Genomic DNA, 11,485 nt, shown 5'->3' with positions numbered 1-11,485 from the left:
TACATGCTGGCTGACGTGTTTGCTGAAGAAACTGCATGCTTGAGAATAATTAATTGGCAGTGAAGCAGGTTGGAATATCCTGAGTTTATGGAATGTGATGGGGAGAGAGCTTTCAGAATCAGATTCTATTTTATTTAAGAAAGCTCATTATTAACTTCTGTCACTTGATTATAGTACTTGTAGGGGTTTAAGGCCTAGGTTCTTATGTACAATGTATCATGTGTCTGTAGAGTTTAAAGGATTGGGCTTATTAATACAAAATAAAATGCAAGCTCAAACAATTGACAGTGAAAGGATAGTTAGGAATGTGGGAATGCGTGCAGAAGTGGTATAGTCAAGGAGTGAGAAATTTTTCGCTAACACTTCCCTGTTTTCTTTCCAGTTTTTCTTCACTGGGCCAGAAATTGATAGACTGACAACTTAAAAATGCAGAGGTATTTCCTTCAGGCCATCTTCTGGCACTCAAAACAAGCTTGCAATGCTCGGCCATGTGCCACACTCCTGTTTCCAGCTACCTCTGGGAAAATGCCTTTCCTTATCCCACACTGGAGGCAACTCCTGCACTCGTCGCGTCCAGTCATTGCCTCTGAACAAAGAAGGCCAAATCTGCAGGATGAACCATTTACCCCACACCACAAGGGCATTGGGCAGGAGCCCAAGACTTTGCCAGGGAATGACCCACAGCAAGATACCTTGTCGGAGTCAGTTCAGAAAACCTACTTTTCCCACACAAAACTGAATCAAGAAGCAGCAAGTGTGGAAACGGATCCCCTCCAGGACCCTTCCATAGGCCTTTTTCAAAGATTCAAGAGGACATTCAAACAGTATGGGAAAGTCATGATTCCAGTGCATCTGTTGACATCCACTATGTGGTTTGGTGCATTCTATTATGCAGCATTGAAGTAAGTTACAAGTTATATTGATCACCCTTTTTAAGCTTTCAGAATCCTCATTGCCTCCGGTTCTTTTGCCAATTACTTATAAATCTCTGTCCCCTGGTTCCTGACCTTTCTGCCACTGGGAACAGTTTCTCCTTATTTACTCTTCTCAAAACTGTTCACAATTTTGGACACTTCCTGTCTTAGACATCTCTGTTCTTGGGAGAATGACCACAGCTTCTACAGTCTTTTTACATAACTGGTCCCTGATCCCTGGTACCATTCTAGTAAACCTCTTCTGCACCCTCTCGAAAACCTTGACATCCTTCCTAAAATATGGTTCTCAGAATTGGATGCAACACTCCATTTGAGTGTCAGCCACGTCTCAGATGCTAGCATTCTTGTTTCTGGGTCACAAGGTTCCTGGTTCAAGTCCTGCTGTAGAACTTGAGCACAAAAATCCAGGTTGATGCTCCAGTGCAGTACTGAGGGAGTGCTGCATTGTCAGAAATGCCGCCTTTCCGATAAGTCGTTAAACTGAGGCCCCATGTTCCTTCCATCTGCTAATATACAGGACCCTGTTCTTTGCAGACAGAACATATACACACATTGCGCCTGTTTCAGCTAAACAAAATAAGTGACAGCCATTCACTGGTTCAAGCTGCCTGGTTTAAACTTCAAACAATGTTTGGCAGTTAACTGTCAGTCACCATCAACTGGTCTGTGCTCCATGGCAACGTCTTTACCAATCAGAGTCCACTTGCCAACCAATGAGCACACACTTCTCATACAGTATAAATTTGTTATTTTCCCTTATTGTGTTCCTGCAAATTGTCCCGATGAGTGCAAAGATGAGAAAAATCTTTGACAATGTCTGTTTTTCAGCAAAGTTTTATAGTTTATATTTCCACAAACTTCTGTCATGTTGGCAAATGCTGATCTTCATTGTTCAAGTTAAGGGTGAGCGCGGGCTGGCGGAGAGTGAGATGTGGCATCATTATCTTGTAAGTGTCAGGGAAAGAACTGAAACTTACCTCTCTCTCACTGTCAATTGCTACACCCCTACTGTGTTCCTACCACCACCCCTGCTCCCAGGACCCTTTTTTCTGTTCTTGGTTACACCCTCTTTTTTACATTGCCTTAAAGCATTTAAGGAAAAAAGTACTCGGCACTCTTGACAGGTGCCAGACCAAAGATGAAAAATATCGGCTGGGGATGTGCAGCTTCTCTGAAGTTCTGGCATATACCAGCAGCACACGTGATTCAAAATGTGTCATGTAACTTTCTTAATTTTTATTTTGTTTAAAACCTTACTTTGAACTTTTTGAAATATACATTTTTTTTTTAAAAGGCAAGGCAAAAGTGCTTACAGAAACGTTTTGAATGATTCGATGGGTTTACCAATTCAAGACATTGAAAGCTGAAACAAAATGGGATAATAATGACAAAAATTTATAACTTGAAAAATTATCTAAAAGTTATGACTACAACCAAGTGAAGTTTGAATATGGAAACTGTGTATTGGCTACACCCAAAATTTTTAACTTATAAAATAGATAAAAATTTACATTCAAAGCATGTAATAAATAATTAAATAGTATGTAACAGTAAAATCTGTAATTATTTTTTACAAGGTTTTTGTTCCTTCCCCCTTCACTGTACCAATCGGCATAACTGATTTGTTAGAAGAATGGTACTGCTGGATGATATCAATAAAACCAGATCCTTAAGTGTGGAAGCTGTACTGAATGCCGCAAAGCAAAATCTAGTAATTCAAACTGATCTGTATTCACACACGGTCTTGGTGTTTGTTTTGGAGGGAGGAGAGGGAGGAGGCATATTGCATGCAGAGTGTGTGAAACATCTTCTCATTAGATGGAAATTTGGGCTGATATTAAGAAGCTAAAATTGCCAAAACTTCATTGTTGCTCTTTATTTTCTTGAAATTTTCTTAGAATTATGGTTTGAAGAAAAACCTAGATTTTGAATTTTAATTCTTTGCAATTGTTCAGCATTCTCCTGGGCAGGGAAGGGGTGTTTACTCCCAGGATTGGAGCTGCTGCATTTTGAACCGGCACCAGAAACAGAGACCTTCAAGCTGCCCTGCCGCCTGCCCCAATGAACATTTCTCATGCTTTTACATTTCCTGGTTGTTTGTTGTCTTAGCACTTTTTCCTTTACTTCAATACATTCCCCTTTAATTAAAACCCAATATTGAATCATGCTTTGGACAATGTCCTAGTTAGTTGGGCTGTCTGATTACATGTCCAGTAACTGTTACTTATTAAAGAATTATAAATAGTTTTCGCAATCGAAATTCATTTTTAAGCTGTATATTGGAGTATCAGTGATGCACAACACCAGAATCTGAGCTTGTGCCAAATGTTTAATGTCGGTTGTCCTACTGTAGGTCAGGCATTCCCATGCGCAAAAGGGGACCAATTAAAGGGATTGGTATCTTCTGGTGACCCTTGCACAGTCCTGAGAACTCAAATAAGGTATAGCTGACCATCCTTGTCTTTCCATGTATATTTCCCAGTAAGACACAAAGAGGAAGAGAATTTTTAAAAACAATAGAAACAAATGAAATAAATGTTTAAAAGAGCTAGAGCAGATGTGTTCAGTATCGTATTTTCACTGCAGTGGTTAGCTTACTGCTATTTTCATTTAGTGAAGGCATCATTTAAAGTAAATTAGCCTTTTTTTAAACAAAGTACACAAGTGCTGAAAAAACCTTCTGTTTTTATTTCCAGAGGTATTAATGTGGTTCCATTCCTTGAGTACATTGGAGCACCTAAGGGTATAATACAAATTTTGAGTAATTCTCATGGTGGAAATGCACTGACTGCTTATGCTTTGTATAAGGTGAGTAACATGTTGAATTGAGCTGGGCTTTACATTGCTAGTAATGTGATCTGTGTTTGTAGAATTGTTTTTTAAATTATTTTGTTGCTGTGTATGATTGGAAAGAATTTTAATCTAAGTGACTGGGCAGATAAACGGCAAATAAAGTTTAATACTGATCGTTGCAGTTCCTGCATTGTGAAAGAATGAGTAGGAAAGTGAAGTGAAAGTCGCCATGGTCCCAGAGGACTAGAGGCTGCTCTCTCGTTAGAGAGAGACAACTGTGGTGAGTTTAACCTGAGTTCATCACACCTCAGGAGAGCAACTTGGTTGAGAAGGCAGGCCTTCGTGGATGACCTCAGCTGTTACGGGAATTGAACCCACGTTGTTGGCGTCACTCTGCATCACAAACCAGCCGTCAAAAGGAGATGACATAATTCACATAGGGAGACTCTGGTAGATGCCCAAGAGTGACAGTAATTTGCGGATGAAAAGAAACTTGGAAGCATTGTGAACTGTGAACATTATCCACAAGCATACATTATCCTAGGATTTATTAATAGGGGCATAGAGTGCAAAAGCAAGGAGGTCATGTTGAACTTGTATAAGCCACTAGTTCGGCCTCAGCTGGAGTATTACATCCAATTTGAGCATTGCACTTTAGAAAAATGTGAAGGCATTGGAGAGAGTGCAGGAAAGATTCATGAGAATGGTTTCAACAATGAGGATCTTCAGTTATGACGATAGTTTGGAGAAGATGGAACAGTTTTCCTTGGAGAGGAGAAGGCGGTGAGGAGATTCGATAGAGGTTCTCAAAATCATGAAGGGTCCGGACAGAGTAGATAGGGAGAAACTGTTCCTGCTCGTGAAACAATCGAGAACCAGAGGGCACAGATTTAAAGTAATTGGCAAAAGAAGCAATAGCGACATGAGGAAAAACTCTTTCACGCAGCGAGTGGTTAAGGTCAAATTGCTTTGCCTGAGGGTATGGCGGAGGCAGGTTCAATTAAGACATTCAAAAGGGAATTAGACTGTTATCTGAAAAAGAAGAATGTTCGGGGATACAGGGGAATGGCACAAGGTGAATGGTTTGTTTGGAGAGCTGGTGCAGACACGATGGGCTGAATGGCAGCCTTCTGCGCTGTAATAATTCTGTGAAGAACTTTGTCACTGTTAGTGTCCAGATAGTGTGGTGAATCATAACTGTAGTCCTGTAGAGCAAACAGCTGAAGATTTTTCTAAAGAAATTATAATTTTGTAGAATTAGTACCTGATCCCGCAAGTAAAACTAAAAATTTCTTAACGTTACATTCTACACTTATCAACACTGAACAAAAATGGGAGTTGATGTGTTTTTTTAAATCTCTTACTAACGGTGATTTTCAGCTTTTCACCTTAAGATCTGACTTCACAAATCTTTAGAACTACCGAAGATTAATATTTTTGTTTACTTCTCTTTTATAGCTTGCCACGCCAGCCAGGTACACTGTAACATTGGGAGGAACATCCTTTGCAGTTAAGTATCTCCGCTCACATGGTTACTTACCGACACCCCCTCCAATGAGAGAGTATTTACAGGATAGAATGGAAGAAACCAGAGAGCGATTTTCAGAAAAAATGGAGGAAACAAAAGAACTTCTTAGTGAGAAGATACAAGAAACCAAAGACATGGTCTCCTTCAGGAAAAAGAAAGAATAAATCTGTGGAGGGCAAACTGTTAAAAATCTGAAAACGTCGACCACCTCTGAGTTTCAAAGCTGAGATACTTTGTTAAGTAACACTCCAAACTCTTGGTATCTGGGAATTGCCAATGGTTTGTTGTGATATCAGGCACCGTTGAAATGGTTTCTGAAACAACTAGATAATTTTGCGTGGAACATTTTAATAACTTGGGAGGAAAAGGGGTAACAGAAAAATGGACTCGCAACAGATAACCTGTATCCGGTGGTGTCAGAAAAGGAAATTCAGTAGATTATCATACTCTAGTTTCTGAATAGACTAGTTAACCTTAGAGCATTTCAAACGAGTTCAAGACTCTTAACACCTTTAAAAGAATTTCAGTCACTGAAATGTCTACTGAAACGGACCTGTTATGTGTAATGTGACAACTTCAAAAAATAAAATCCAATCACTTATAATATGAATCATATTAAGATAAGTGGTCACATTTCGGTGATTCCAATGCTGGGTATTGCTGAGCTGCAGTCTGAAACTCACCGGCACTCTGCAAAGTTTCCTGAACAATTAAACACTGATGACCTGCACCAGTCTTTCCTGAAAAGGGGGGGCACTACCCCACCTTAACAGAAAAATATATTGTCCGTCACATGATATTACACTCCCACCCTGTAATTCAAGGGCGCAAATTTCATGCTTGAGAAGGAGGGAAGGTAAGGATCATACATTGAGGTATTGTAGCTCATTTGATTATCTATTGGCAAGGGAAAAAAGTTTGATAATTGGGGATTTTATCTTCGGTCTTCCTAACATACTGGAAATATCTTGTAAAAATGATCATTAAACTGAATTTTGGCCCTAGCAAAGTCAGTCTTGAACAGCTCTAAAAGATGACATTTGGTGGTTGAGTTTGTGAGGATTACTCTTGAGTGTTCATAGTAATGCATTTGAACAAAATCACCAGTCTTTGGCTCTTGCTAAGACCCAGCTCTTTGCGGTTGGCTTGGAAATTGTCTTCAAGGAAAGGAAGACTAATGTATCAAGTTCTTAACCAAGAATCAGTTCTAATTGTACCTACTAAATAAGACTCGGACTTTGAAATTACATATCCACCTCTGTACATAACCCATTTAAATTATATCTTAAATATCAAATGTAATTTGCTAATATCCAATTACTTGAAACCTGAGTTGATCTGAATTGGTTCAATAAGATCATTTAATTTTTATAGCTCCTTAACCAAGGTTTATTCTTTAATAAATTAGAAAATTCATCAATTCATTACATTTTTTCTTATACCTCACTCCCTGAGGTAATTTTACAAAGGTTCTGTTTGCTTCCAAATGATGCAGGAAGTAATATGCAGTGAGAACCGCTGCAGTCCAGGTGGTGTAGGTACACCCACAGTGCTGTTAGGAAGGGAGTTCCAGGATTTTGACCCAGCAACAGTGAAGGAACGGCGATATATTTCCAAGTCAGGATGGTGAGTGACTTGGAGGGGAACTTCCAAGTGCTGGTGTTCCCATGCATTTGACACCCATGTCCTAGAAGGTAGTGGTGTGGGTTTGGAAGGTGCTGCCTAAGGACCTTTGGTGAATTCCTGCAGTGCATCTTGTAGATGTACACGCTGCTGCTACTGTGCATTGGTGGTGAAGGGAGTAAATGTTTGTGCAAGGGGTGCCAATCAAGTGGGCTGCTTTGTTCTGGATGGTGTCAAACTTCTTGAGTGTTGTTGGAGCTACACTCATGCAGGCAAGTGGATAGTATTCCATCACTCTCCTGTCTTGTGTCTTGTAGATGGTGGACAGGCATTGGGCAGTCAGAAGGTGAGGTACTCACCACAGGATTTCTAGCCTTTGACCTGCTCTTGTAGCCACAGTATTTATATGGCTAGTCCAGTTCAGATTCTGGTCAATGGTAACCAAATATCTGAAATAGACTGGGATAGTAGTAGTGTAAAGAGCAGAGAGGGGGAAGAGTTCCTACAGTGTATTCAGGAGAATTTTCCGCAGCAGTCTGTTCCAAGTCCAACAAGAAAGGAAGCACTGCTGGACCTGGTTCTTGAGAGTGGAGTGGGGTGGGTTGTGGATCAAGTGTCAGTAGGGGAACATTTAGGGGACAGTGATCACAGTATCAGAAGGTTTATACCGGCTGTGGAAAAGGACAAGAAACAATCCAGGGCAAGAATAATTAGCTGGGGGAGAGCCAACTTCAATGGGGTAAGAATGGATCTGACCTAGATAAATTGGAATCCAAGATTAGCAAGCAAAGGGTTGTTGGTGTGCAGAATTCTTTTTTCCCAGAAATCAGTGGAGGCTGGGTCTTTGATTTTATTTAAGGCAGAGTTCGACATATCTCTTATGTTTCTAAAATTAACTGAACAATGGAATGCCTTTAAAGGAGTTTGGGATATTCTCATGAAGAGAAAAGTTCGGGCAAACAAATCCAGAGATAGAGATTACTGTAGAACTGTTGACATTTGAAGCCTCTAAAAATCCTTCTAAAATTGGGAGCTCACTTATACGCCAAGTATAAAATGTACACGCCAATGTGGATGGTCGCCATTTTGAAATGTGAAAAAAAATACTGATAATTCATATTAAATTAATGTGGCACGACTTATTGAATGAATTAATTATACAAAGATATATTTAACCAGAATCAAAGCATTTTAAATCAGTCACATTCATTGTAGTTCATCGAATTCATCCTGAGTCACTTTGGCCATGGCATCATTGTAAGGATCCCACTCTGGATGAGATTTGCTGCTTTCGCTTTCAGAATCATTCCTCCACAACAAATCATCTTCCTCTCCATCCATTGAACTGGATATTCTGCATTTTTTGAACAATCTAATGATACTTTGTGCACTAATAGCATCCTATGATTTGATAATGAAACCACACCAAACACCAGGCAGGACAGGACAGGATGAATATTTCCACTCAAGATTTTTTTTCTCTGTCAACCATCCATCTATTCCATTCAACACAAACATGATCCTTGAATGGCTTGTGAGGCATCCAAAGGTTGAACTACAGATGTTAGACCTCCCCCCGCCCCCTGCAGTGTGGGTCTTATTTCTTTGCAGGCATCTCTTGATGGGATCTGAACATGTCCCACACTAGTAAGCCTTCTTTACGTAGACCGTCGGGATGCCTATTCCATAACTTCACCCCATCCTCGCCTGGATACTGAAGTATTCCATGTCCAAATGCAGCAGGACCTGGACAATATCCAGGCTTGGACTGACAAGTGGCAAGTAACATTTGCAACACACAAGTGCCAGGCAATGACCATCTCCAACAAGAGAGAATCTAACCATCACCCCTTGACATTCAGCAACATTACCATCACTGAATAAATACTGTGGCTACAAGAGCAGGTCAGAGGCTAGGAATCCCGCGGCAAATAGCTCACCTCAATTCCCCAAAGCCTTCAAGGGTTCCAGAGTCAAATTTAAGGACTCCCAGGTTAACTCCATCCTGAATGTACATCATGGTCTCGCCACCTGTCGTGGGTCTATACTGCCAATGGATCAGGACACACCCAGGTTTGGTGATGGAGGAGACTTAAGACATTGGCTGTAAAGTATAATTCGGTGAGTATGGCTATGCCAGACTGTTACTTGACCTTATCTGGGGGGGCAGCTCTCCCAATTTTGGCCCATGTTCCCTGATGTGAGGATTTTGCAGGGTCAACTGAATAAGGTGTGCCATCATCATTTCTGGTGTCTAGGTTGATGTCAAGTGGTTTGTGCAGTTTTTCTCTTATTTGATTCTTTTGTAGCAGTTTGATACAATGGAGTGGATTGCTAAGTCCATGTGATCTCCTGGGCTGATTTTGACTGTGAGGGGCGATGTGAGATGAATTTTCTGGAATATTCTTTTCCTCATCAGGCTTTTTTTTTCTTTTGCATGTCCCAGAAGGTTACATAGCTGTGAGGGTTCAGGGTGTGTGTGCATGTGTTGCAATGGGGGGGTGGGGGTTGGATGCAGGAGAGCCAATGATGGGTGAGGTGTTTCAACGTCATTCTCAGACCATCATGGTGTGGGATATCTGACCAGAAACAACTGGACTAGCCTCATAAATACTGTGGCTCCAAGAACAAGTCAGAGGCTGGGAATTCTGTGGCTAGTGACTCACCTCCTGATTCCACTAAGCTTGTCCATCATCTACAAAGCACAAGTCAGGAGTGTGATGGAATACTGTCCACTTGTCTGGATGAGTGCAGCTCCAACAACACTCATGAAGCTCGACACCATCCAGGAAAAGGCAGCCCACTTGATTGGCACCTCATCCACTACCTTCACCATTCACTCCCTCCACCGCTGATGCACTGTGGCTACAGTGTGTACCATCTACAAGATCACTGCAGCAACTCACCAAGGCTCCTTGAACAGCACCTTCCAAACCTGCTACCTCTACCATATAGAAAGACAAGCGTATCAGATGCATTGGAACACCACCATCTGCAAGCTCCCCTCCAAGTCACACATCATCCTAACAGGGAAACATATCACTGTTCCTTCACCATCACTGGGTCAAAATCCTAGAACTGCCTTCCTAACAACACTGTGTCTACCTACACCACATGGACTGCAGCCGTTCAATAAGGCAGCTCACCACCACCTTCTCAAAGGCAATTATGGGTGGGAAATAAAATGCTGGCTTAGCCAGCGACATCCCCATCCCATGAAAAAATAAAATGCTTGATAGACCCACTGGTCTTTCCATGTCTATCAATTTCATATGTCCACACATGATCAGGAGTGGAGCTATTTGCTGATTATACTATGATCAACTCCATTTACAACTCCTCAATAATGCAACAGCCTATGTCAAACATACAGCAGGATCTGGACCACATCAGACTTAGGCTGCCAAATTGCAGGTAACACAAGTGGCACGTAACTATCTCAAACAAGATAAAGCCCAGCCACCAAGCCCTGACCATCACCAATATCAAATGTGTTGGGGAAATCGCATTAAAACAACTTTGTCAATGCTATGGCCTCTAAAGCAGGGCAGAGGTTGGATATTCTGCAATGGATGGCTCACCTCTTGACCCCTCAAAGCCTCTCCACTGTCCACTCAGAAGTGTGACTGAAAACTCACCACTTGCCTGGATGGCAACAACACTTAAGAAGCCATAGATCAGGACCAAGCAGTCTGCTTGACTGATGTCCCTGTTACATGCACACTGTAATTGATATTACCTATAGCATGCACTACAGCAAGTCACTGAGGTTATTTCAATAGCAGCTCCACTTTTAATGACCTTGAACACTGAGGGCAAGAGCGGCAGGATCGTAAGAACATTATAATACCCAAATCACATACCAGTCCTACTTGGACACATATCTCCTTCATTGTTCATGGGCGAAAATCCTAGAATGCCCTAGCTTAACAGCATGGGAGGAAATATCAACATGAATGCGGCAGTTCAAGGTCACCACCATGAACACTAAGAGTAGTTTTGCCAACATCACCTGTATTCCAAAAACAAAAATATATAATTTAGCTTGATAGAGGGATAAAAGAAAAGGGAATAAGAAAATTAACTTCACATGCATAGAAATCAAAACTAACAAAATGTGTGTTTGTGCATTAAACTATCGTATGAATGAAATTAAAAGGCCACTTGAAACTGGATTTTAAAATTCTCACCAGTTTTTAAATGCTTCAATGGCCTCACCCTTCCCTATCACTATAGTCTCCTCAAGCCCCACAACCCTCAGATATCTGTGCTTCTCCAATTCTAGACTCTTAAGCATCCTGATTTTAATCACTCCACCACTGGTGGCTGTGCCTTCAACCTCGCTGGTTCCTAAGCTCTGGAATTTCCTCTCTGAACCTCAGTCATTCTACCCCTCCCTCCCCCTTTAAGATATTCCTTAAAATCGACCTCATTGACCAAGTTTTTGATCATCTGCCCTTATTCTCAAAGTGACTTGGTGTCAAATTTTGCCTTATAACACTCCTGTGAAGCACCACGGGACCTTTTTATTTATAAGCTGTTGTTGAAACCTATATCAGGTGAGTGTTGTATAATACTAGCTTCCTCTATAAAACACATCAACAAC

The 11,485-nt window shown here is 41.1% G+C and overlaps 1 protein-coding gene across 2 annotated transcripts in view; it reads left to right on the top strand.

The window, feature by feature from the left end:
* mims1a (mitochondrial inner membrane scaffold 1a) overlaps positions 1–5,860 on the top strand; it is a 7,429-nt gene extending 1,569 nt beyond the window's left edge. For both annotated transcript variants that reach the window (XM_078541091.1, XM_078541090.1), the window contains exons 2-4: positions 383–902; positions 3,632–3,743; positions 5,187–5,860. In XM_078541091.1, coding sequence (XP_078397217.1) covers positions 427–902; positions 3,632–3,743; positions 5,187–5,420 — 822 coding nt within the window. In that variant the 5' untranslated portion in view covers positions 383–426 and the 3' untranslated portion in view covers positions 5,421–5,860. The remainder of the gene's footprint in view (positions 1–382; positions 903–3,631; positions 3,744–5,186) is intronic.
* Positions 5,861–11,485: the final 5,625 nt, after the last annotated feature.

This window comes from Cetorhinus maximus, chromosome 4 (genome assembly GCF_964194155.1).
Source record: "Cetorhinus maximus chromosome 4, sCetMax3.hap1.1, whole genome shotgun sequence".
NCBI lineage: Eukaryota > Metazoa > Chordata > Chondrichthyes > Lamniformes > Cetorhinidae > Cetorhinus > Cetorhinus maximus.
The sequence above is the reverse complement of the archived record's forward strand: the minus strand, read 5'-3'. Positions and strand labels throughout refer to the sequence as shown.